This window comes from Scleropages formosus, chromosome 21 (assembly GCF_900964775.1).
Source record: "Scleropages formosus chromosome 21, fSclFor1.1, whole genome shotgun sequence".
Taxonomy (NCBI): domain Eukaryota; kingdom Metazoa; phylum Chordata; class Actinopteri; order Osteoglossiformes; family Osteoglossidae; genus Scleropages; species Scleropages formosus.
In genome coordinates, this window is record NC_041826.1 from 10,317,336 (window position 1) to 10,344,357 (window position 27,022).

The following is a 27,022-nucleotide window of genomic DNA, read 5'->3' on the forward strand; positions in this document are numbered from 1 at the left end:
TTCACTGTCAATCAAACATATCTCCGCGTCACCTCTCTTCAGCGCAACGCCACTCGCTCTTGTCCCGTCCGCAAGCTCAATGAAATGTTTGCCCGTTTGGAAAGTCTCGTCAAATTTCTTAAACTTTCCGATGTCGGTAATTATGTGTGATGTTGCTCCCGTGTCAACCATTAGTCCTTTATGTTTCAGCCCGTCTAGTTGATAATCACACGTTTTGAAGACAAATGCAGCATGTTTATCTGCGTCCTCTTCATGCGTCGCTTGTTTTGCGTCGTCCCTTCTTTGCGTCTGCAAGATGCGTCTTTGTGTGTTGAGCTTTTGCAATAGCTACACCACTGTTTTTGACTTTTACGACGTTCATTTGGACATCTCCAGGCTTTATGTCCTTTTTGACCGCAATTATAACATGTAATATAAGGGTCTGCGTTTTTCTCTCTCTCTCCTCTTCTCACAGGAGCTGCACCACTCGCTTTCATAACGTTGTCGTCATTTGACCTAGCATACTTTTCAGTGTTTTCAAAACTTCTGAGCTTTGTCTTAAATTCTGCAAAAGTCATAGTTTCATCACTCTGTGTTACATGAACTGCGAATGGTTTAAACGATTCTGGCAAACCTTTAAGAATCATTGCAATCAACAGTCCGTCACTGAGCGTCTCCTCAGCATTCCTCAGAGCGGTAATGGCTGTTTCTGCCCGAATAATGTAATCCGTAATACTTTCCTTTGCAGTTTTCTGAAGGGATGTTAATTCTGTGTACAGGTTAATAATTCGCGGCTTCCCTTTTCCTGCATAGTAGCCCCTCAGTATTTGCAGCGCCTTTCTTCCGTCATCTGCAGCTTCTCTAATTATAAGGGAAAGACTTTTATCATCCAAAAACTGGATCAATTCCGCGTAGGCTTCTTCATTTTTATCAGTGTCGTCAATCTCATCTTCGTCCGCGCTGTCTCTATCGCTCGGTGTGGGGACTTTCAATATGGTCTCTTTCAGTCCCAGCAAACGCAGGTGCCCCAAAAACTTTGTCTCCCAAAGTTCGTAATTCTTTTCGTCTCCGTCGAAACACAGTCTACTCAGTCTATTACCTACTTCTCTTCTGGGCCCATAACCTGTTGGCGCAGCCATCTCTGCGTTTGAGAAGTGGTAAATAAATTATACTTAACGGAGGTAACAAAGTACACGTTCACACCATCGGTTTGCTTAAACCGGAAGGGGAGAACATTTATTTACGTACGTGCTTCATCAGAACACATCACGCACAACAAAGGTCATGTGATCGATACTTCACCAACATGAGAGCACACTGAATAGAATCTCCAACACTGCTTCATGTTGGGTGGTCCTTGTATCGTATGGGCTCATAGGTGGGGTCCAGATCGACAGCCCACAGTCAAACGTACCCCCCCCCCGCCTCCCGTGCAAATGACATTCCTGGATTAGTAGGTATCTGGGTCCATGTCACTAGTGGAGCACTAATGGCCAGTTTGCTGAGAGCTGTGGGGAGTGGGCCAGTGGGGGTGTGGGGGTGTGGGGGTGTGCAGGAGCACCCCTGCAGGACTCATCCACTGCACTGAAACCACTTTCGTGTGAATGAGTTGCTTTGCTGCAGTGCATGCTGGGACACAATTCGCCGTGTGACCGATGTGTATTTAGCGCATAAAAATATGACGTTGCATGTGTCAGACTTATAGACAGGAACCGAGATAAGAAGCCTATCGTGGTACCTTTTAGTTAATTCTGTTTCAGTTTATTGTGGCAACAGTTTTCTTCTGACATAACTAATAGAGTATTATCATATTTTGACTCATTATTTGTCAAATTTATTTATAAAATTTTGTATTGTTTTAGTTAATTTAGGTATGATTTTGTGCATGAGATATTTTAACACTGTTTTTGGCAGATATGGAAGGAAAAATGAGAAACTGGGAGTTGATATTATCACCTGACTGATTGGTTTGAAAGGATATTTTGTCATTTTACAGTCTGACAGACAATGGCTTTCACCTTAAAACTGGGAATTTGGTCTTATGGAGGTCGCGATTTATTTACAATTGTGTAACTGGTATCGGTCTTAATAAATCTATCCTTATGTGTGATTTTTGGGTACATGTTGTCTTGTGCTGGATGATTAATGTTTTTTTAAGGTGTAAACGGACGTGGAATGTTTTATTAACTTTATTGAATTTAATACAGTAATATTCACCCCGGAAGGTAAACCTAGTGTCTTATTATTATTATTATTATTATTATTATTATTATTATTATTATTATTATTATTATTATTAGTAGTAGTAGTAGTAGTAGTAGTAGTAGTAGTAGTAGTAGTGGGGCAGGTGGCACAGTGGGTTGGCCTGGGTCCTGCTTCCAGTGGGTCTGGGGTTCAAATCCCGCTTGGGGTGCCTTGTGATGGACTGGTGTCCCGTCCTGGGTGTGTCCCCTCCAGCTTTGCGCCCTGTGTTGCCAGGTTAGGCTCTGGCCCCCCCGCGACCCCATATGGGACAAGCGGTTCAGACAGGGTGTGTGTGAATAGTAGTAGTAGTAGACTTACTTGTGTACTCTTCATCTCAAAGGCATTAAAATGTCTAAGTTACTTAAATAGAGGTTTACTTCTAAAAGGCATTTGGTTGTACCCCAGCCCACCCCCATTTTACAATGCTGTTTTTCTCAACTAGTTTTCAAACATTCTCCAACCTGTCCACCAGGTAGAGCCACTGAGCCCAAAAAAGAAAAAATAGTGACAGGATGGTTAGTGAATACCTGATTCGCTCTCCCAGTATTGATCACGAGCTAGAAACACTCTAATCCCCCCTCACACACACACACATACATACACACACACAAACCCTGTATATATCCCCCCCTTCAGCTTTCACTCTGGAATTCCGGTGTGTTTCGGAACTTCCCGTCAATAACTCTTCCAATAAATCCAGCACAGCCGTTCCAGGAATGAACCAGTTGCAGCCGAATCGCGGGCCACGAAAGGCCCCTATAAACGGCAGAATTAGACACGTAGCACGATGAGTGAAGCTCAGACGGGATGGACGGGGGGAAGCACCCACACCGAGTGGCGGAACTCACTCTTTAGCAAGGACACCCACGGGGAGCAAGTCTACAAACTGACAGACAACAACATCCACCATACTTCATGTCAGTTCTTTTTATTAGTATAATTATGATCATCATCAACATTTACTATAGTAGCAATAGTAGTACTTGCAGTAGTAGCAGTAGAGTCATAGCAGTGCCAGCTATAGCATTACGTTCACTATTCTGGGTGTGTGTTACATGTGTGTGGGTGTTGTTGTGCATTCACTTTGCTTCCCATCACACCCACCCACCCACACACACACACACACACACACACACACACACACACACACACACTTGTTAAAGTACTGGGTTCACTGCTGTGCTTTGCTGGGACATACATTCATTCCAGGTCCGTTTGTTTCCTTTCCCATGATCCTCCTCGCTCCATTTCCTCATTTGTGCTCTCACTCTGGTAACGGAGTGTGTATGTGTGTGTGTGTGTGTGGGTGTATTTGTTTGTCCCCTGTGCTTCAGGTGTAACTCAGGTGCTGCTTAAAGACCTGCAGGACTCTGGGACTTTGAGCACTGCAACAGTACACCCATGACAGAGTTACACTTACTACTCTGTGTGTGTGTGTGTGTGTGTGCATGTTCATCTGTTGTCTCCATTGAGAAAAACGTCCAAAGTGAAACAGTGTATCGTTCCCTTTAATTGTGCTTATCATATACAGCTCACAAATAAGAGTGGGAGACCCGAAAATGCAACACTCGACCGTTACGGATCACAGAGACTAAACACACGGTCCTGCACGCGAAACATTTTTGATGCGAGCCCCATCCGTCGTACCGTCTTTGTAAGAAATGATTGGTCCCCAACTTGAAAAGTAACGACCTTTTCATTGCCACAGCCTTTTTTTGGAAGCGTTTAGCTTTTTTCAGAAAAACACAGCTGGCGTGAACCGCTCCGATCGATCAGCTGACCGCAGTGTGAACTCCAAAGGTTTTCCAAAGGTGGAGAAGATGAAGAAGAAGCAAAGAGAAGGTGAGTAAACTAACTGTAAATGATTCTCCATCTGCCAGCCACTTCTGAGCCATCAGTGAAGAGCCACCTCTCTCTCTATCATCTTCCATCTCTATGGAATACATACAACTTATAATGTTTTGTAAATTTCTCGTAATTGTGCTTTTATTTGTTGTCACACTAGTACTGGTTACTAGTAAATTTCCTGCTCTGTGTGAGGTCAAGGGATCAAGGAGATGCAGGTGCACAGCGAACTCTCTGACTCAAGTAGGTGCACGAGGCATCCTGGCTCACCACAGGCAGGTGCTGCTCTCCCCCTTGTCGTCCACGATCTGTCCGACGGGAAACAGTCAGTCCATAGTGCCCATCTGTCCACTGCCGCCTTTCCTCCAGTGGAGTCGTCTGAGTTGTTCACCTTGATTTATTCACTTAGCAAATGCTTTTCTCCGAAGTGATGAACAACTCAGTAAACAAAAGCCCATCAACAGAAGATGCAGACACCTGCTCGGTGTTACATTCGACTTATAAACTTTTGCAAGTAACAAACCCGGTTAAGTTGTTAAGTTGAACTCCAGCTGTACATTGGATCATAAGCAACGAAACCATGAGCCTGAGATGATGTGTTGAGGAAACATTACAATGTTCGGGGGTTGCTCTTCTGGAAGGACCTTCAGGGTACGTTTTGAGAGTGTTCCTGTGTGTGTGTGTGTGTGTGTGTGTGTGTACATTTAGATGGTCTCCTTTCTAAGTGCAGGGACATACATGTCCTAAATTTGCCGTGTTTCCTGATTATACAACATTCAGCAGTACTATGGTATCGGAAGAAGCCCTCACACCCCGGCAAAAAGTGACACACGGGAGTGTATGGCTTCAAAAAAAGGTAGAAAATGAATAGAAATGTGTGTAAAACTGAGAGTAACTGCGAGAAGCCTCTGGTGTGAGCTGGAGGACAGTGGCAGACCATGCAGGACAGCACAACGCTTCGTCCTTCCCTCCTGCCCCTCCTGTCCTCGTACCTCAGTACCTCCTCCTCCACCACAGGCTCACAGCCTCTTCCTCCCACTGAGGTTCGATGGTGTATATTGCTGTGCTTCGCTTCTCCCTCCTTCCCTTTCACAAGAGGAACAAATCAAAGGACAGGTACAAATGTCCACCTAAGGTGGGTCGAGACCCCCGGACGCCCGCGGTAGACACACACTGCACTCGCACGTTCCCTGTTATTCCAGTACAGAGAAAACACGCCTTCATCGGGTCACTGTACTGTGCAATGATGACCTGATGATGACCAACTCACACATCTCCCTTGATGGGTGCTCTCCAGGATGTCGGCTTTGAACGGGAACATCCGGATAGTTCCGGACTGCCAATGAATCTCAGCATTTCCCATTTATACGCGTATTGTCTATTTTCGTCTCCGGCAAGAGATGATGGCGATCGATTAGGAAGGCAAAGTCATTGTCGTGGTGGCATTTAGAGGAAATACCGTCCAGATGCTATTTACTCACCGCCGCTCATTCTTCATTTTATTATCGACCGCAACGGAACCTATTTTATGGTGGGGATGAAAGGGGAGCCTCCGGAATGTTAGGGTTGGACGGACCGAGGTGTCGCGGTCCATCACACCCTTTGCGTCCTCATGGTGCCGCCTCCTGATACCCTGTGACACCAACAGGCTCCAGGTTCCCTTATTTACATTCATGAGAAAGTCAAGAGACCAGTTTCATATTTCACATTTGTTTAGTCATCCCCAGTTTGTCATTTATGCCTCGGGACTTGTGACGTCCCCGTTCATGGAAGATAGATTGAGAAGAGGGACACTAACAGTGACAGCCCTATGCGGATCACCCCATTTCTGGCAAACCCTTTATTCTTGTCCCCACTTCCTTCCTTCCTTCTTTCCTTCCTCCCTCCTACACTTCCTGCTTCCCTGATTTAAGAACCTTCCTTTTCTCTCCAGGCCTCTCTCAATGTCTGTGGGCTCCTCTATGTCACTCACTCCCTGTCACTACCCTCTCCCTCCCTGGCAGTTCTCCTCACCATGTACAATCAACACAGGAAGGAGCAGTGCATCGTGGTACGACGGAGGTCTGCCTCGCTCTTCCTCCCAGGCTCCATCGGCACCTCCCTCCACTCCCGGGACCCGCACTCTCTCCTCCTCCTCGTTGTCATCTTCATCCAGGGTTCCCCGCCCAAGCACTCCCCTGCTCTCCTCGTCCCGTCGGCCCCCCAGACCGAGGAAGCCCCCTCCTCCGTCCTCCCCCCGGGCGGTGAACCCTCCCCCGAGGCTCCTGGAGTGGAAAAGCCCCGTGTGGCGAGACGTCTGCAGGCGGCCCAACGAGAAGCCGCTGCGACTCGGGGCCAGCCTCTCGCTGCCGTGACCCCCGAGCCTCCCGTTGGCCACGCTACTCCTCACCCGTGAAGGGAGTGAGGTGCTGCTGGTAGACCTCCGACACCGAGGGCAGTTGTGTAAGAAGAAGCCACCGGGATGCGCCGGCGTGTTGCTCAGGGCAGACAGTGGGGGGTTTCTGTTCGAGTCCAGTTCCATGAGCAAGGCTTCCGAATAGCTGGGAACCATTTGCTGGTTGCAGCGGATGTGCCACTCCAGCTCAGTGATGTCGACCGTGTTGACCCGCGAGATGGCATGGTAGTCGTAGCCGAGTCCACCGGAGCCGCTCTCGCGCCCGGACCGGTAGCCACCCGCATCACGGTCGTTCTCCCGGCTGTCTTCGCTCTCGCCAAACAGCTTCTCCACGTGGTAGTGCACATACGCTGTCTGATACTCGGCCACAACGCGCAGTGGCCACGAAAGCAGCAGCGCCGATGCCAGCCAGAAGACTCGGCGCCGCGAGAACCAGGGTTGGTGGCCAGGGTCCGGGAAGGCCAGCATGTGCTCACGGAAGTCCACATTCTTCAGGTGCATGCCCTCGCGGGCCTCCATGTAGTCATCAAGGCCCTCGTTGTCGGCAAAGAAACGGGCACGCTGCGTGAGGTAGGCAGTCTCGGCACGGGCACTAGCGAAGCTGAAGCACTTGGTGAAGCGCAGGCGGACGGCCGGGTGCTCCAGCAGTCCCAGCAGCTCCTTGGATACGTCTTTGACGCCGTGTCGGCCGTAGTCGAACTCGGAGCTGGCCGTGTGCGTGTTGACACGCTCGTGGTACACCTGTGTGGTAGTGTAGGCGTCACCGTTGCGGTAGCGCGTCACCTGCCGCGTGCGCCGCACGTAGTGGTAGCTGATGGCCTTCCACCAGATGCAGGGGGTGGCCTGCTGGAGCCGTTGCACACGCTCGTATACCTCGCCAATCTCGACCTTGGCCAGCGTGGCTGTCTTGGAGTAGCAGTGCCAGCACTCCACCAGGTAAACCACGTAGAGCATGGCCAGGAAGGCCAGCGGGATGTAGACGTAGCCGTTGGAGCAGGGGCTATCGTGGTAGAGACGTGCGCGGCCGCCGTAGTAGAAGGAAGCGCCGTGGTCGTCGGTAGCCATGACGGTGACACGGTACAGGGAGCACCAGCCCAGCGTGGCGAAGCAGCCGTACATGAGCAGCGTGAGCAGCAGGCACTTCCAGTGGGACTCGCGGCAAAGGGAGCTGCTCAGGGACTGTTTCAGGGGCCGCTGCTGCAAAGGGGTGGGGAAACGGGGCAGGGTTAGCGGAGGAGGAGGATGGTAGAGAGGATGGAAATGAACCGCGAGGGTAGGTTTTGGGTGGAGTTTGAGGGAGGGGGATCACAATAAAAAGAGATGAGAAATCCAAGAGGTGGTAGGAAAGCCAGTATTGAGAGCAGGTGGGGTTGGAGGCGGGGTTAATAGCCACGGTGCAGGAAAATATACAGAGTGGCCAGAGTTTGGAAAAAATAAGGGCAGGAGGAAAATGGAATGGGAGGGGAAACAACGGCCAAACAGAGAGGTGAGGTACGGTTGGGGGGACAGCAAGAAGACAGTGAGGACAATGAATGCGGGTCAGTGCATCAAGGTGTGGGGACAGAGGAACAGATCAGGGGAATTGGGGACAGGAAAGGAAGGTGTTAATAATGCATCCCCAATGAACGGCAGTGACACTCTAAGGAAAGAAACATCAAAGATCACAGCAGTGACGAAGACAATATGAAGAGAAAGTGTGAAAGTGCAGAGCCAAAGTCAAGAGATGGCTCCTGCATCATCCCCAGGGGAAAGAAGACATTTCCCGGCTGTGTGAAACCCAAGATGTGCCGCTCTGAAGTGGAGAGTAATGCAAGGGCAGCGACCACAGTCGAACGCTCTGGTTTCAGCACATGGGCGACTGTGGCTCTTTACTGCCCCCCTTTCTTAGTGGAACACAGTGGTACTGCAGCACAGGCAAACACCTACAGTATTTATTTCGTTGAGACTTCACAATTATTTACCCATTTATACAGCAGGGTCATTTTATAATTTATCATAAGTAGGTTGCTCAAGGGTACCACACCTTGAGGTGGGATTTAAACCTGTGACCTCCTGGTCCAAAAGAAGCAGCACTACCTGCTACCCTACCAGCTGCTCCATTTAACCCTTTACCCATTAACAAACTTCACCAGCTTGTCCACCAAGCTTCTGCTGAGTGAACATGCATGGAGACAGAGTAGTGGTTAAGGAGAAGGAGTTGTCACCCGAAGTGTGGCTCAAGCAAAAATTATGAGAAAAATTTACTGTAATGGTCCAGTGAAACGGCACAGACATGGAACGACATCGCAGTGAGTGGGAACCATATGTTAAGTTTTGAAGAAGGTGCATAAGGTGAATAAATCTAACAAAATCGGTGTAAACGGGTCAGTATTGTTACCTGCAGGGATGTGTAAGTTGTATTTAAGTAAAAGGGGCACGGAGCTGTAAATAACAGCAGGATTGAACATAAATAGGAATAACATTAAATGAGTTTATTAGTTTATACACATTCAAATTTGCATATGGATTATGATGTGTGCTTCAAATGACAGGAGAGACCAGTGTCACACAGAAGAGGTACCTGGGTACAGTTTGGGCCCCCGATCACACCAACCCGAGTGTGCGGTGGACTCAAAGACCCCGTGTGCGGGCTCTCGGTGACGGGCTGGCTGTTATTGTGCCTTTATGCCGCGTATCGATCAAGAGTAACGCTTTAGGATGGAAGCAGTTTAGATGCACAACTGTTAAAGGGAATGTGACTCGATGGCAGGGTGTGTGCAGATTACGGAGACCCAGCAGGGATGGGCAGACAGAATGAGAGAATAACAAGATGTAAGAAAAAAAAAAGCAGAATTACACAGTAGAGACCTTTGAAATGTAATTTGGTTATCGGACAGAAGTTTCTAAATATCTGATGGGGAAGAGCAGGAAGTAACGATCTGGAAAAGAGCACAGCTGAAATAATCAATAACAGTTATTTCGGCTTTATGCTCAGGAATCTAGAGCGCATGGAGGCTCGCTTGTCTGCACGCCAATCACAGCTTAGCAAGCGGTGGGCCAAACCCACATGATCTCGACCATCTCGCACCCGGCCCTTCCCATCACCACTGTCTCAAAGCAGGGATTCACACCACAACACACGCACACGTGCAGGGAAGTGGTGTATTTTAATTACAATTTCCGTACAACGCCCATGTAAAAATGGCAGAAAATAAAATCCAGGGTGCTTCCAAGTCAAAGCGTGGATGTGCCCTCCCCGCCGCTCCCTCTATCTCCACTCGTACCCTCTGCTCGCATCCAGCGCAACAAAGTGGGATACATTATCGCAGATCAATTATTAATCACATCAGTGCTTTAAGAAGCTGGTATAATGACAGCATTAGAGAGCTTGGGAGATCGTATACGTAGGGGGCTGGGATATATGTGTATGGCAGAGGTTGGGGGTCGGGGGGGGTCGCTTCTTTCAAAACTCCCCTTTTAGCTTGTATGCAGATGCTTCCTCAATTCTGAAGAGCAACAGCCAGCTCCTCTTTAAAAAATGTCCTGCATGGAGCTCAGTACCAGCAAGGGATCTACTGTAGGTGTTACCAGACAAAGTGATGATGTCACATGAGGGCAGTCGTGCATTTTAATTACTCTTCACTTGTCCCGTGCAAGGTCAGGCTGGTACAGAGTCTATCTTTGAAGCAGAGGGTGTGAGGCAAGGATGGGACACCATCACAGGGCAGTCACACACCCCACCACTCACTCTTTCACACACACATTACAAACAGTTCAATCACCAGTCCACCTGAGACACATGTCTTTCGACCGTGGGAGGAAACCAGAGCACCTGGACGAAACCCACAAAAACATGGGGAGAACATGCAAACTCCGCATACGCCGAGCTGGGATCATACCTACGCGCGACCGCATAATCCAGGCGCTCCGAGGCACCAGTGCTACCTACTGGGCCACTATGCCACCCTTCTCAATTACAATTTAGGCGACACCATTTGTCAAAAGCAGCAGGAAACATTGCAACCTCAAGGTGATGATGGCCTTTGTCACCGTGCCATCTGCTGCTTCCACACCGCACCTTGTGCGTTGTCAGAATTCATCTTGGGGACCCAGTAACTGACAGGAAGGTCAAAACAGTTTACAGTGCGGTGTTTCTGGGTCTCCCATGTACACAAGTGTTGACACAGACCCAGCGAGGTTTCGGAGAAACTCCCGGAATCCTCTGTCCGGGAACCCCAATGGCACAGGAAGATGTTTGTCTGCGTGTGTGTTTGCGTGTGCGAGACAGAAAAACTGACTCGAACTAATGGTGGCGGAAGGGGGGGGGGGGACTGATGTGAAAACAGAAGGCCGAGTGAGACCTCGACTTCCTTCATGACAAGACAGTAAGTCAGTGGGTGCTCAGTGCGGACAGTGAAGGCCAGACCACTGTTTGTGTCTCTATGCTGATCAAAATATTAACTAATTATTATTATCTGGGGAGTTAAACCAAGTGTGTCCACGTTTCCAGTATATTTCCATCTACAAGCTGCAAGCGGCACAGCGGGTAGCACTGGTGCCTCACAGCTCCTGAGCTGTGGGTCTGAATCGCACTCAGGCTGTGCGCCGCCTCACACGCTGTGCTTGCAGGACAGAGTGTGGCCCACCAGGACCCTCCACGGGACAAGCGGCGGCTTTTAGAAGGACGCGTGAGATGATAAGAAAAGTAAAATGTAACTTGTCCTACTGGTGTAAATTGTTGTGTGCAATGACTCTTTACTGATTCATTACGTGTGGCACAAACAATACTGCCGTTTCATGCCTACCCGTCGCCGCGCGAACACTTGCTGTACCACGACACCTGAACTTGGCAACTAATGGCATTTTATTAAAACTTCAGTGGCAAATGGACCAGGGCTGAAGGAGCTTAGACACCCTTCAAGTTCTGGGGGCCAAAGAAACATTGCGAGAGGAGTTATGCACAGATTTTCAAGGGGGAATTAGGCATGCTCTGTTCCCCCCACCTTCTCTTTGTGACACCAAACCCTTAGTGGATAACAGCTGGAACAGCAGTTAATGATGGCACGAGGCTGTAGGCGTCCTGCTCTTGTACCCTTGAGTGACCCCAGAGGAAGCTACTGAGCCTGAATAGGTGGGTAAAACTGCAAGCTGTGCAGTTTGATCTGGATAAAATGATGATCCCCCCCCACCAGAACAAAAAAAACCTCACTTCAAGATTTATTCTGCAGCGGAAGGGGGACCAATTTGGGACAGACTTTCATGGCTCGACTGCATCGTGTTGGCCGTGAACAAACAGTTCTGGTGAGTGTGGGGAAAACGGACAGAGAGACGGGGGGGGGGGGGGGGAATAAACTAGAAATAAAAACAATGGTTAGAACATTTAACAAGCAAAACCAATAAATGACAGGTGTGTTTCAGAGTCTCATCTTTATCATAGTAAATAAGGCACCAGGTCGCTAACTCCTCGATTCAGGAAACCGGGATTTATCCTGGAATATTTATGAATGTCGGGAAATATTGATCTCTGACTTCATGGCATTTACCTCAACTGGTTCAAAATATATCTCAGTCTCTACTGCTTTCTTTTATATGCTTATGATATTTTGCTTAAATATGAACCTGTGTGACAACTGGCACTCAACCCAACACACATGCGTTTATAAAAGGCAGCTTTGCTCATTTATAAAGCTGAGCATTTTACTGAGGCAGTTCAGCATAAAGACCTGCTCACGGGTTCTACAGAAGGGTCCTTCCTGGGCAACTGGAGCTGGTAACCTTCAAGGTACAGTGTGGGCCCATATCCCCACTAGAAATTTATTCACTTACTTATTAATTTATCCAGTGCATCTCTCTAAAGTGACTCACACACACACTTTGTCTGCAACCGCTTGTCCCATGCAGGGTCGCAGCAAACCAGAGTCTAACCCGGCAACACAGGGCGCAAGGCTGGAGGGCGAGGGGACACACCCAGGATGGGACACCAGTCCATCTCAAGGCACTCCAAGCGGGACTCGAACCCCAGACCCACCGGAGAGCAGGACCCAGTGAAACCCACTTTGCCACCATGCCCCCCCAAGTGACTTACAGTGTTGTGAAACTTATACTGATTGACCCATTTATACAGCTTGGTCATTTTTACTGTATTAAGTCAGGGTAAGTACACTGATCAAGGGTAAACCAGCAGGAGGTGGGATTCAAACCCAGGTCCTTTGAGTGGTAAGCAGCAGCTCTGACCACAACACTATCGTTAGAGCACCTCCTGTCCTTGGATCATTTCAGTGTGAATTCAGCGCAACGCTGTGTTTCTGTCAGGTGAGTAACACCTCTGCGTGTGTGTGTGTGTGTGTGAGTGTGTGTGTGGGTGCACACACACATTTTGCGGTCAACGATTCAAAGACACGGATGAAGAGCACGCAGCGGCCCCGGGAGCGAGGCCCCAAGCTGCAGAAAGAACAGGACGCTTTCTTTTCGCCCTCATCCCACCCAGCGGCGCCGCGGTATCTGAGAGGAGGGATAGCGATGACGACCGAAGGAGAACTGAGGAGCGCGGGGCTGAGGGAGCCCAGGGGAGAAGGAAGACAACGCAAGCAGGCGATCGAGTCAGCGAGGGAGACGGGCTACGAGAGGCCCTCTGGGGACCCGGGCCGCTGGAAAAACAACAGCTTTTATTCGCTCCCCCCTTCTCTTGCTCTTGCCTTTTATCCATATCCATGTGAGAATCTATTTTAAGAGATGCTATGATGCGCCTCCCGAAACGCCCAGAATCCATGATTAAAACAGAGCGCAAGGTGATGCGCTTAAACTAGCGTGAGCAGCGAGACCGGACCGTGAAAGTCCGTTCGAGCTCACGACTCCGCACAGTTGCCAGGGAAAAGGCTTTTCGCTCCACGCTTTCACACATTTACATATGCAAATTTTGCTCAAATGTCTGCACAGGTAACTTGTCCCGTTAAATAGAGTTAAAGCGCAGCTCGTGCCCAGAAGTACAATCGAGATGAAGAAATCCTTCCCTCAAGATGCCAAACTGCTCTCCTTCGCTTAGGCCAAACGTTGGTGTTTGAACTGGGGTCAAGTCACCCGACACCAAATAAAAATGTTTTCTCTGACACTGCCTGGCAAACATACGTTAATATACGAACACCGCACAATAAATACTTGTGTATATAGCGCGTCTCATCGCGGGCAGCAGGTGGCGCAGTGGTCGAAGGTGCTGCCTTGTACTGGACCGTAAAAGGTTCTCTTTCCGGTGTACCAGTGACATCCGTTCCCGTGTCGTATGACTTCTTCCCTCAAATTAGATGTTAATAGTACACAGTATGGGGGGTGCAGTGGCGCAGTGGGTTGGACCGCAGTCCTGCTACCCGGTGGGTCTGGGGTTCGAGTCCCACTTGGGGTGCCTTGCGACGGACTGGCGTCCCGTCCTGGGTGTGTCCCCTCCCCCTCCGGCCTTACGCCCTGTGTTGCTGGGTAGGCTCCGGTTCCCCGCGACCCTGTATGGGACAAGCGGTTCTGAAAATGTGTGTGTGTGTGTGTGTGTGTGTGTAGTACACAGTATGATTCCGATCCAGCAAAACCACGTGAGACTGATGTACAGCCCTGAAATGCAGTCACTTTGCATGGAAATATGTAACTATGAAACACACACACAGTCTGCAACTGCTTGTCCCAAGCAGGGTCGCGGCGAACCGGAGCCTAACCCGGCAACACAGGGCGTGAGGCTGGAGGGGGAGGGGGATACACCCAGGACGGGATGCCAGTCCATCACAAGGCACCCCAAGCAGGAGTGAAACCCCAGACCCACCGGAGAGCAGGACCCAATCAAACCCACTGTGCCACCGTACCCCCCTCACTATGAAAGACATCTCATGAAAATGAATAAATACAAATGTAAATATTTAAAAATCTAGCATAAAAGAGTAAATAAAGTATAAATAAGATTCTTCAACGAAATCTATTTGACACAATTCAAGTAAATCTCGGTGTTACGCAAACTCTCATGTTGCTTTAATTGGTTCTGGAGAATTTGGCTGATGTAACACTGATTAGGATGAGCAATTCAGAGCACACTTCAGCACACAGGAATAACTATAAATTGCTCTGTTGCCTGTAATTAAGAAAAATGACTGGTTACTTAAAATGATTTCCAATGATCCAGAACAACAACTTAATTTAGACAATTAGGGAGCCATTTTGGGTCAAAAAACTTTACATTTATTAATTTATCAAACACATTTTAATTGAATTCCAATGTTAAACTACTTACACTGATTTACCTATTTATACAGCTGGCTGGGGGGCGTGGCGGATTTGGCCTGTGCCCGCTCTGTGGCGGGTCTGGAGTCGAGTCCTGCTTGGGATGCCTTGCAACGGCCTGACGTCCTGTCCCGGTGTGTGTGTGTGTGTGTGTGTGTGTGTGTGTGTGTGTGTGTGTGTGTGTGTGTGTGTGTGTGTGTGTGTGTGTGTGTCTGCCCACTCCCCACCGGCCTTGCGCCCTCTGTTGCTGGGTTAGGCTCCAGTTCGCCATGACCCCGCTCAGGATAAGCTGTTTTGGACTGTGTGTGTACAGCAGGGTAATTTTTCATGGTACCAGTTGAGAGTAAGTACCTTGAGCAGGAGTTCAAAAGCAGGAATAAAGCCAAAACCCAGTGTGCACTTTTAGAAAGCTGCAAAATTTAGACTCCAAATACCAGCCCATCTCAAACACACACACACACACAGTGTCTGAAACCGCTTGTTCCGAGCACGGTGGTGATGAACTGGAGCCTAACCCGGCAACAGAGCGCAAGGCCGGAGGGGGAGGGGACACACCCAGGACAGGACACCAGTCCGTCGCAAAGCACCCCAAACGGGACTCGAACCCCAGACCCACTGGAGAGCAGGACCCGGCCAAGCCCGCTGTGCCTCCCCCACGCCCCCCCCCCATACCAGAACATTTTCTATTTTAATTGGGTTTCCAATTGGGTTCATTAAAAGATGACGACAGCCCGGTTTTGGACAGGGCCAGGCTGCAGACACATCGGGACATGGGTTTCCAGAAAGATCCAGTGATGGCAGGAATGTGAGTCGATCTGTGCTGTGACACACTGGCTTCTACATTTCTCACTGCAGTATTGATATAAATATATGGATTACAACAGGAAGCGTACGGGTCTTAAAAAACCTTGATGAATCTAGCGCTGATCTTCCTGACACATCACATTGTCATTCAAAGAGAGCAGCGTGAGATTTAACACAAAAGCTCCATTTAGAGAACAATATAGGTAACAGCTGAGGAAGACAAAAGCAGGAACGTGCGAGGTGTGGGGCCACGGGGTCACGGAGACCGACCTGCGGCAGGCGGCGAAGGGGACGGAAGATGAGAAGCAGACGCAGGGATGAGAGCAGCGTCCTCCACTTACAGCACACAGGTAAAAAAGGAGGGGCGGGGAAGGGGGGGGGGGGGATGTCACGTGTTATTTTTTTGAGCAGATCTGATGTAATGGGGTCTCAGTGTGACAGCGCCGCCAGGTGAGACGGGCTGTGTGGGACCTTCAGTGATGCAGACATGGAGAATCCCGTGATAAAGGAGCAGGTTTCACCCCCGAGGGTGGTCCATAATGTATCCCCCCCCCCCCCAGTTAGTCAGACACCACGGTAAACACCCGACCAGCACACACGACACGTACTTTTACACATGCAGCCCAAGTGTATTTCCATGCACGTCATCAGCAGGATCACGCGACACGTGAACATGATACAGTGAGACACTTCTTGATGATAAGACATGATTATTATGGACCGGCGTGACCCAAAAAGTTCGGCGGAGCCGCTTTACTGGGTCCGATCCGTTTCTCACGGTTTCCGTGCAGAACATCGCCGCGGTGACACCGCGCATCACGGGGAGTGTGGTACAAACACTGAAACAGGGTGAAAACACACACATATGACGCAAGAGTAAATCATATCATACGGGCTGAAAGCGGCAAGCAAGGGGACACATCGGCGCGCGCGCACACACATAGTAGCGAGCGTATATATTATACATTATTAACATGCGAAACCGTCAGGAGACAAGACACATAAACAAGTGCCCCCTCCCTCCCTCACCCACTCACCCAGTGCACACGACACGCGCACACGACACGTACGGACCTGAACAGGTACCCAGCCCACCCCCGCCCAATCAATGCGTGCGTTTTGAGAGGGTCTGTCTCGCGCCTTACCTCCTCTCTCCGGCCCCCGCTCAGGGTGGGCGTCTCTCCGGTCACCGGCACCCCCTGCATTCTGCCCCACCCCCCCCTCCTCCCCCCGTCGGTATGGCGGGACACGGGTTCGGGACCTGCACGAGCCCGCGGCCCCAGCGTCGGGACCGCCCCCCCCCCGCCCCAGCAGGGCAGGTCACCCCATCCGCCGCGCGAGCACGGCGCTAAGAGAGGGGTACGAGCGGAGCCGCGGGCCTCCACGGCCCATCCCTCCTCGCCGGCCCTGTGTGGCCGCGCAGTCCGATGCGTTCCGTTCCGGTCCGGTTCGCTCGCAGACAGTTGGAGATTCAGCGGTGAACCGAGCGGAGAGCGTTCGTAAATCGGGGGAAGGGCCGCGAGAGCGCGCGCGCGCGCGCGCGCGGACGACAGGGAGAGGGAGAGAGAGAGAGAGAGAGAGAGAGATGGGGGGAGGGAGGGGGGAGAGAAAAAGAAAGAGATGGGGAGGGTAGTCAAGGCATTTGCTCGAAAGGCTTTGTATATTGTATATTCAGTATTCTACTTACTATGTTTATTTATGCTAAACATATAATTGTATTTCTTACTTTTATTTTTCGTTACAAAAAAATAAAGTTCAACCATCGCTCAGGCCGTACAGGTGTATCCAAATGATGATGGAGACAAATAAACCGACACACTGGCAGCACAGTCAGTGCACACTGTCGAGAGTAGAGGGAACAGGAGTAGCTGTACACACACACACACACACACACACACACACACAAACACAAACACAAACAAAAGGACACACCTTCTGTTACTGTTTGTTAGACTGCTATTGCTGTCTGTAAATTAAGTTCTCTATTTTCTTTATATATTTACGTATTTATTCCTTTTATTGTTTTTAACTGCAAAATATTCTTGTTCACAAAATTGTTTAACCGTTGCTTTGGCAATGTACGTTGTGAACAATAATAATGCCTTCTGTAGTGTATAGATAATAGAATTTGTCATACTGGCACAACACACTTAGAGTGAGTGAGGGGGTTTCAGTGACAAGACCACCCAGACCACTGAATAATTGTAACATTTCTTAAATTCTTATTATTAATAATAAAAATTAAAAGCCTGAGAGCAGTCCCCCCAACCACCACTCACTCAGTGTTGCCCTTGTGCCCCCCGACTGTCACCTACACACATCACTGACCTCCACCGACACCGCCGACCTCATGGTGCCCACCGGCAGACTGCAGTACTAGTCCCCCGAACCACTGACTTTGACCACCGTCTACTAATGAGCAGCACAAGCTGGAGTTTGAAAAAGTAAAGAGTCCTGAGCTGAGGAAGCCCTCGCTGCTGCACTTGACCATCAAACACACACTGTAAGTAACATTATAATGAGGTACTTTATGTGTCACTTTTGTTGTACTGTAGCTCATTTGCTGACATAACGCACAGTCTCACTGCGACATCATTCACTGCTCCATCAGGGGACGGATTAAAGCCAAATATTCCCGCTTTCTGCGGAACGCGATTGACATTTGTCATACGGTAAAAAAAAATGCTGCTAACCTTCCCGAAAAAATATCATCCGCTTTCGAACGAGCGATTTTTATCTGATGTGATCTGAAGTGCCACCACTACTGATCCCTGGATGGGAATAATCCTCAGCCTCTGCCAATGATGTCCTCCTGAATGACTACGGTTTTCCAAAATCTGGTGCATTCATTCACAGAGATTTGTTCCCGTGGTCCACACATCTGAGTCATGAGCAGTAGGATGCAGGTCTATATCCCATGTGAGGCTCTGGTACTGAACCCTTGAGTACAATGTAATCAATGTAAGCTTTAGATCAAAGGTTCAAGGGGTGAAAGACCAATTTCATGAATCAATACATAATGGCAACAATGTAAATAGGTGCACAGACAAAGGATGTGGAAAGTTTCTGGTTCATACGAAAAACAAGAATATTCTCACAAATTTGGCTTCGGTCTGAAAAAGAGACTCACCGTAGTGAAAAGCGCCATATTTGGGTAAATACAAAACAGACTAAACCATTTAAGAAGCTCTCCTCCCCACAGGGATTCCATACAAACTCGACCCGGTGACAAACGCTAACGGAGACATTAATGTACCAGGGTGCGAAACATTTAATGTGGAGAAGCTGCGAATGAAACAAATGTTTTACATACACAAAATTAAAGTAGGAAATTAGGACAGCACAAAAACTGTGTTCAGCTGGACAGTGAATTTTACTGCCCGTTACCCTGTATACACAAAACATTTCAGTAACAGAGCTCTACTATTTTCCCTTTTTTTTTTTTTTAAAGCAAATATACACAATTTTCCAGAATAGTGAACAACATATAGTCACCCTGTGGCAGTACTGAAAGATGAGCGACCCCGCACCCCCCACCCCAAAGATGTTACAGTACGGTAACAACATAGAATAGCATAACAGCCTAGAATAAAAGACCTAATTCTTCTACATATGTTTACACATATTTATAGCACAATAAATGAAGAAATGTAAAGAGAAAGTTTACCATCTCCTTCAGAGCACTTTTACCCCCTGCGTCACGGTGACAGACGTGCTCCAGCACCAGGAATAACCAGAAGAATCATATCGGTGGCAGAGTATTTCATCATAACTGTGGGGCGACTCCAGTTTTTTTTACCGCGTTCACTCTGTGCCCATCAGTGTCCGACACCAGGACCCTGCCCACTTGCCGTTTCCATGAAGGAATTTCTTAGTATGCCCCTCACAAAAAAAAAAAAAAAAAAAAAAAAAGTACTTTCATATATTCTTCATGAAAATATATAATGTCATATATTCACAATGACTTAGCTTATACTTAAGCCACACATGCTGGATATTTTTTTCCTAAACAATTAATGGACCTCGCTAAGAGGGTTCAAAACGGGGAACCTGAGAAAGGAGCACAGGCCCGTTGTATAACGTGGTGTTCCGTTGCATCACGACATTTCAAGTGGTGTATAAATCATCAGGATGTTTGGTACTTATGTCCTCCTTTCTAACCCTCTCCGCATTCGGAAGGCGCTGCAAGGAAACCGTCCCAGGTTCTACCGACGGCCCGTTTCTGCACTCATTCGCTCCTTGGGCCACTTTTCGGCGAGCGGAAAACATTCATGTGTTCTTTTCCATCCGAAGAATGATTTCAAAAGATCGGGCGAGGTACGGAAAAAATAAATCCCAAGAGCCCTTGAGCTTTTCCTGCTATACAACAGGCCACCTGGGGGCGTAGCAGCGCTGGTCCTGCCATTTATTTACAGCAAAATAAAGACCCCCCCCCCCCGTTCATCTGTGCATCTGTCACATCAGCATTAGAGGCGCACCGCGAGAACGTTACACACGTTTCCCGCAGGACACAATTTTGTCGTGTAGGGCACCAGGACGTGGGCAGAGCCCTCCCGTTATGCTCTGCTGTCCATCTCTCTACTTCACTCCTTCCCCTCCCCTGGACCCGCAGTACCATCGCTGTCAAGGCCATTCTCAGATGCAGGGGAGCTCATGGACATCTCCTCCCTTCCCTTCTCCCTGGCGGGATGCCCTCCTCTGGCCGCGACAGCAGCAGACGCGCTGTGGGGGTGAGCGGCCAGCAGGTGGCGCCGCAGAGTGTCCCGCACCAGGGCGGTGAGGCCGCACTCCTCGCACACGTACAGCTTGCTGCGGCGCTCCTTGTAGCCGTAGGGCTGCGCGATGCCGTGGATCTTGCGCAGGTGGGACTCGAGCGAGCAGCGCTGGGTGAAGCCCCTCTCGCAATGGCTGCACTTGTAGGGCCGCACACCTGCAGCAAGGAGAGGTGGGGCGGTGAGCGCGGAAAATACGGAGAAGGGCTTTGGCGTTAAGGGGCTGGAGTCCGCGCTGAAGTGGGCCAAGCAGCACCGTGTACATTGACAATTTTGTCAGCTGATGCAAATCATTACAAGAAGCTCAGCACTGTAAGTCGCTAAAGAAATAAATGTAAAATCAGACTTTTCTCCAGAAGCAACTTAGAGTCTTCAGTTACTTACAGCAACTTACTCATTTATATCTCCGCGTAATTTTTACAGAATCATTTCAGGGTAAGTGCCTTAATCAAGGGTATTAGAAGCAGGAGGTGGGATTCGAACCTGTGTCCTTCAAGCGGAAGGTGGCGGCTTGAGCCATTATGCCACCTGCTGCCCCATGAAGTGTCATTTGATGCTATTTGTCACATAAAAACTCAGTGTTTGGATTAACGACTCCTCATATTGATCAACGGCACAATATTATGCTGAAACCGTGCCGGTGCTGCAAAAACGTGCTCAAGGCTGGTTTGGGGAAGGGGCTCCGGTGACAATCCTCATGACGCTCATCACACGTGTTCAGTGCAATGCTCACCTGTGTGTGTGCGAACGTGCCTCTTGAGGTCGAAGGTGTCGTTGAAGCCCTTCCCACAGTAGTTGCACAGGTGCTTCTTGGTCTCGCTGTGACACTTCTGATGGCGCTTGAGCATACGCTGCACGCGGAACACCTTCTGGCACACCTGGCATGCGAGCACCGGTGGCCCTGGGGACACATCTGGTGGCACCGCGGGCGTCGAGACGGGAGCTGTGGACAAGCCAGAGTCCCGCGTCACCATGTCCATCTCACCTGTAGTCACCTGTTTGCAGGTACAAGGGGGTACACAGATGGAGAAACTGGACTGCCGAGGAATCATTGACCTCAGAGAAAACCGCCAAAACATATTTACACACCGTGATCAATCTAAAACATCTCACTCTGTTTATGACTTTTTCTTGACACAGCAAAGTCTATATGACTCTCTGAGCATGTGCGAGAGTGTCCTCCGGTCCCTAGGGGGCAGTCACACATTTTGAAAAGCCCCTTACCTTGATCTTGGGGCGGAAGAAATTGGCACACACATCATCAGCCTGCCCCCCAGGGTCTGGTCCCTCCTCCGCCAGGGCAGAGCAGGAGGGCAGTTCGGCAACAGGGACGTGACCACTGCACTTGATGTGTTCCAGCCATGTGGGGCAGCGGGGGCTGGACTCTGCGGGACTGGCTGCCGTCTGCACGCCACTGAGGGGGACACCTTGAGATGTTGGGGGGGGGGATTCAGTCCACCATTCACACTTTCAGAACTGTCCAGAACTGACTCACTGTCTTCCATACCTCTTTTAATTAAAGTGGACACACCCATCTATCCATTATTATAACTATCCGTCAGTAACAGCTTCTCCAGAGTAGGGTCACAGCGCTGCATAGCCTGAAATTATTGCCATTATAGGGCAACCATCTGAACACACACAGCTCTATTTGGAGTCACTGGTTCACATGGCTCATTATTATTATGAACACATATTTGTACTGTGGGAGGAAACCAGAGTACCCAGTGTGCAAGTGAACAAATGAGTGCGAGTACATGTTTGCTATCTTTCGATGGCCTCAAGCTCTTATTGAAATGCTGGTGTTGAAATGTTTTTGTCCCCTGACTGGACAAGTCTCAGTTACACACACACACACACACACACACACACACACACACACACACACACACACACACACACACACACACACACACACACCCCAGAACTGACCGACCTCTCGGACTCCGTAATGAAATTTAGTCCCAACAAGAGGACCGGTGCATGTGCAGCGCTACTCCTCACTCAGACAACTGGCATGTTTATGTCTCCGTGGCAACAATTACTATAACACCCAAATGGAACCTCCCTCAGGTGCTTCCTCACCGGACTTCTCCCCACCAGCACCACATGATGACTCTGTACACACAATTATGAAAAATATCATACACTCTGCAGCTGGCCAATTCTCGATGACCTGAACATATGTACTGTAAATATGGGGTCACATTATTAGCAGTTTCATATCAGGTGAAAAATGTTTGTATTTCATAAATCACAAAGTAATTAGGCTTGAAAAGATTATTAAAATATGTGCGTAAAATATAACAAAAATATTGCATCGACGCGTGAGCAGCTGTGCTGCAGTGTTATAAAAACATAGCAGAAGGTGGGATTCAAACCCGCAACCTCCGAGTCCAAAAGCAGCAGCTCAAAGACGAAAAATAGGGGACAACAACTGGCAAAGAAAGAAAGTTGACAAGGAAGAAGTGAAGTGTGTCAGAGGTAGGATGCTGCTCTCTTTTATATTTTATTTATGGTCATTTTTTTTTATTGTACACTGAGAAGAGAAGCTGCTTTTAAAAACTATATACAGTATATAGAAAGCTGTTATTAATATAAATCAACATTATAGACAGACAGACACAGGCACACAAAATTCAGACTGTAAAGGCAGCAGGTGGCACAGTAGTTAGAGCTGCCATTTCAGACTCAAAAGCTTTGTGTTTGAACCCTTGACCGAAGTACTTACCCTGAATCAATACAGTAAAAATTACCCAGTTGTATAAATGGGTAAATCGTTGTATTTAGCTTAGTACAAGCCTGACATTGTAAGTATCTCTGAATAGAGAACCAGCTAAATGAATAAATAATAACATCTGTCTCTTTCAGACACACACACACAATATGTTACATGAAACCTGCAACCCTTCGGAGTTCTCAGGGAGCAACGCACGGATGTGAGCAGGTAAGACTACAGTCACTATTTACCTGAGCGCCCGGGGGGGGCAGATATGAGCATCTTAGTGAGGTCTTAATAATTAACTAAATATATATTTTATACTAAATAATATCATTAAAAGTTAATGTCAGCAAAACGACGAATAACAAAGTAGAGAAAGTGGAGAGTGTGTGTGTGTTCGTTCCACTGACTGATGTATGGATGAGTGACCCAGTGTAAGTAGTGTATCTAGCAGTGTAAGTCACCGCGGTGAATGAGGGTCTGTGGGGTGGTAACACTGCATAGAATTAATTGGAAGTTACTTTGGAGAAAAGCATATGCAAAATAAATGTAAATGTGCATGTTAAGAATTCATTGTTTTTTAACCATCGGGGGCGAATACTGGGCGCCCGACCTCGCGATTAAGTCTCCTTTTTACACTCATTTCCATTTGTAAGAGGCTCCGCAGGCTGTTGTTGTCACAACAAGTCGACCGTTAGTTCTCTCATTGATCTGCGTCAGCTGTGGACCGCTGGGTGGGACGGAAGAAGAGAGGGGTCTGTCTCTCTCTCTCTCTCTCTCTCTCTCTCTCTCTCTCTCACTCACTCACTCACACACACTTAACCTCTCGAAACTGAGTCCAGAAATGAGGAATGTACCGTCATTATTATTACCTGGTGTGTAGGTTGTCCCGATCTCGCGCTCCAACGCTTGGCTCCAGGTGCGCTTCCCAGGTGAGACGCTCACCTTCTTCACCATGAACGCGCGAGGCATCTGCTGCTCCTCAGACCAAACCAAACGAAACGAAACGGACCCAGCCAGGGGGTCGTTCCCGGAGACCCGAGCCGATCCTCCGCGTGTGAAGGTGGAGCTGCTCGCACGGCTTCCTCCTGTATCACTGGAGGTCCAGGGTTCGGGTTCGGTCACTATCCCGGATACACTCCTCCGCCAGCACTCATCAGCTTCTGCGCTTTTCCGAACCTTTCTTCCTCCTTCCGATCCTTTTACAACGTTTCTACCTTCCCCCGCATTTTTACCAACCTTCTCGCTCTCTCCCAGGTGTGATACACAGGTGTGCCCCAGGTAAAAGAAATCCGCGTTGCAGGTTTTACCCCAAGTCACGCGAACCGCAGACCGAAGAGAACCTCCTGGTTCATCTGCGTGCGAAGCGCGCCGGGAGCGACGCGCAGGTCGGACCTGAGGCCAGGTAGCGGTGAAGCGACACTGCGCATGCGCGTGGAAATAACGGTGACAAACAGACCCGCTCGACCGGTTTGCGAGAGCTGGTGGACGTCGGGGGCGGGGAGAGAGAGAAACTCTGATGATCAGATGGATCGCAAACGAGAGCTGATGTTCACGAAGGTGAGACTTTGGGGAAGTCCACCACCCCGGGCCTGATCTTGCGCGAGGTGCTTTTCAGCTTCTTGTTGAAGGTCTTCAGGCGCAAATCCGTCTGTAGCATAAAAAGCCCGACGGTGGTAAAAGCAGAGAGGCATTAATTCTGATCATTTCTAACCTTTATGTAGTAGAGGCCTTTGTCCAGGGTGACTTACTAACTGCACAAGGAAGTTTACAGTGATTTACCCATGATTTGTGCAAGAGAGTTTTCCTTCCTCAATCAAGGGTACAGAGTGGGATTTGAAGCAGGAACGTTCAGATTGCAAGATGAAACCCATCACCACAGCGGAACCTGCTGGCCATACACTTTTCGCAAACACGTGTTTTTCAGCCTCTTCAATTTATTGCTGACTCTTCGGTTTCAGTACCGCAGTTACACTACAGCTTCCATGGTGACCATGGCAACGGTCAGACCTGCAAATTGCCGAACTTATGTTTAGACAGTGTAGAAAAGAACAGCGTACATGCAGTGGTGTTCTACCTTTGATATTTCTTAAACTTAGCTGTGCATTTTGTACTTGTTGGCCCTTTGATTAACGAAAGGATTCGGTCAACATCACTGGGACACACTGATCCTGAGGGGGGGTCCCGCTCCTGCTTATAATTGACGTGGGGGGGAGGGGGGCAGTCAGTGGCCCCTAAAGCCCGATTAAACCCCCCCTCTTTCCTGGGTGTCCACTCCATTGTCCTGTGGGCCGCCAGCACTGATAACAGCTCCCTGGTGACCCCCCACCCCAGGGGCCTCATGTGTTCTGATGAGCAGCGTACGCACACACATACGCACGCATACACACAGAGACTGAAAGTGCTTATCCCAAGCAGGGTTGCGGCAAACCGGAGCCTAATCCGGCAACACAGGGTGCAAGGCTGGAGTGGGAGAGGATACACCCAGGACAAGACATCAGTCCAGTGCAAGGCACCCCAAGCAGGACTTGAACCCCAGACCCACCAGAGAGCAGGTGTGGTTTTGAACAGAAACCTGAGGTGTTTCTCACAGCAGTTATGATTTATTAAGGTATGAAATGACACTTTTCTCCTACAGATTGACCTGTTCCTCCTGTATGTCCTTGATGAAGTGGCCCTTTGTGGGTGTGACTGTGTTTTTCTGGGTGTGGGTGTGCTGAGGGTAATTAGGGGGACAGGGGACATTGTACGTGAGGATGGGGGGGCGTGGGAGGGAGGGTTGTAAACACAGAACTCCTGGGGGGTGAGAACTCCTCTGAAACGGGGGCAATGTTTGTAGGAAAGACCAGGAAGCAGGAAAGGAGAAAAGCGTGTCAGTTTGCCGTTGGGGAGGGAGAACAACCAGCCTCTTTGTTGCACTGGCTCCTCCCACCCCCCACCCCCCACTCATCAAGCCAGTCAACCACTCATTGCCAGGATCCTGCTGATGAAGGAAGGGTCCCAGTGAGGCAGGTCTGTCCCTGGATGCACAGGATGTCTATGGTGATGCACAGTTTGTGCGTGTGTGTGTGTTTTGCAAGGCAAATGAAGAACAAAGCCCCAGAATTAAATCCCCAGGAGCTGCCGGTGCTAAAAGTTTCCTTCAGTTTGACTGCATGACATTTATTACCTGTGCCACAGCTGGGACCATGTGGATGGGACAGCCAATCCCCCCAACCCATGATGAGCACCACAGTGTGGAGGGAGGTTGAGGCAGGTGGGTGCAGTGGGGGGTTGGGGGCTTGGGGGGGTGTTGAATGAAGGATCTTTTCCTGCAGTCTGATCATCACGCTACAGGTTTTTTTCGCCACATAAAGGCGAATTTCTCCATGTGTGAGAAACAGCTGAACTGTTCCCAGGACAGCTCCTCAGGAAGAACTTCTCCTTTCTACCTCTTCAAGGGCAAAACTGGGGCCTTAATCTTACAGCCATATAAAAAATATAAAATTAATATTTAAGGCAGTTGACTATATTACATCTGTACACTCAGCTGCTTACATTGATTTACCCAGTTATACAGCATGGTAATCTTTACTGTATCAGGGTAGGGTAAATACCTTGACCAAGGGCACTGAATCAGGAGCAGAGATTTAAACAGGATCCTTGCACTGCATGGCGACTAACCACTGCGCCACCTACTGGCCCAACAAGGTCCTTATCCCAGTATCACCCAATGGAGTAAAGGAGCACTGCCCTGAGTCCAGTGGGCAGCCACAATGAAAGGGGGAAAGAAAGGAGAGAAGCTGTAAGGGACCAGGGCTCTGTGTGTGTGTGTGTTAAAGAGCTGCACTGTCACTGGAGACCTGCAAGTACAGACTTGCTTAAATTATGCGACTTAAACATACCATTGGAAAGGAGGACCTCTGATTAACGCAGTCAGAAACACACTTGGGTGGGACACCAGTCAATCACAAGGTACACACACTAAAACAAAGGAGGCTTTCGAACCATGAATGCAGAGCATGTCTCTGGAATGTGGGCGGGGCTTAG

At 49.1% G+C, this 27,022-nt stretch overlaps 2 protein-coding genes across 5 annotated transcripts; both read right to left on the reverse strand.

The window, feature by feature from the left end:
• Nucleotides 1–3,143: 3,143 nt before the first annotated feature.
• On the reverse strand, nucleotides 3,144–17,028 carry tmem151a (transmembrane protein 151A). Its single transcript, XM_018728815.2, has 2 exons — nucleotides 16,645–17,028; nucleotides 3,144–7,660 (listed from the first exon to the last, which is right to left on the reverse strand). The coding sequence occupies exons 1-2, from the start codon at nucleotides 16,702–16,704 to the stop codon at nucleotides 6,050–6,052; spliced, it is 1,671 nt and encodes a 556-aa protein (XP_018584331.1). The 5' UTR covers nucleotides 16,705–17,028; the 3' UTR covers nucleotides 3,144–6,049.
• A 1,733-nt stretch (nucleotides 17,029–18,761) lies between these two features.
• Nucleotides 18,762–24,449, reverse strand: ovol1b (ovo-like zinc finger 1b). 4 transcript variants are annotated; one of them, XM_018728899.2, is made up of 4 exons: nucleotides 23,866–24,449; nucleotides 21,496–21,685; nucleotides 21,005–21,214; nucleotides 18,762–20,429 (listed from the first exon to the last, which is right to left on the reverse strand). In XM_018728899.2, exons 1-4 carry the CDS (start codon nucleotides 23,963–23,965, stop codon nucleotides 20,135–20,137), a joined length of 795 nt encoding a protein of 264 aa, XP_018584415.1. In that variant the 5' UTR covers nucleotides 23,966–24,449; the 3' UTR covers nucleotides 18,762–20,134. The 4 variants fall into 4 exon arrangements, with proteins under 4 accessions (XP_018584415.1, XP_018584416.1, XP_018584414.1 ...); XM_018728900.2 differs by having other exon boundaries at nucleotides 21,496–21,698; XM_018728898.2 differs by having other exon boundaries at nucleotides 21,005–21,266; nucleotides 21,496–21,698.
• Between the last annotated feature and the right edge of the window lie 2,573 nt (nucleotides 24,450–27,022).

Coding starts and splice junctions, on each gene's coding strand:
- tmem151a (XM_018728815.2), bottom strand. CDS start 16,704: ATGCAGGGGGTGCCGGTGACCGGAGAGACGCCCACCCTGAGCGGGGGC. Junction 7,661..16,644: donor GCGGGGGCCGGAGAGAGGAG/GTAAGGCGCGAG, acceptor ACCCCTTTGCAG/CAGCGGCCCCTGAAACAGTC.
- ovol1b (XM_018728898.2), bottom strand. CDS start 23,965: ATGCCTCGCGCGTTCATGGTGAAGAAGGTGAGCGTCTCACCTGGGAAG. Junction 21,267..21,495: donor TCTTCCGCCCCAAGATCAAG/GTAAGGGGCTTT, acceptor ACCTGCAAACAG/GTGACTACAGGTGAGATGGA. Junction 20,430..21,004: donor GCACGTTCGCACACACACAG/GTGAGCATTGCA, acceptor TCCTTGCTGCAG/GTGTGCGGCCCTACAAGTGC.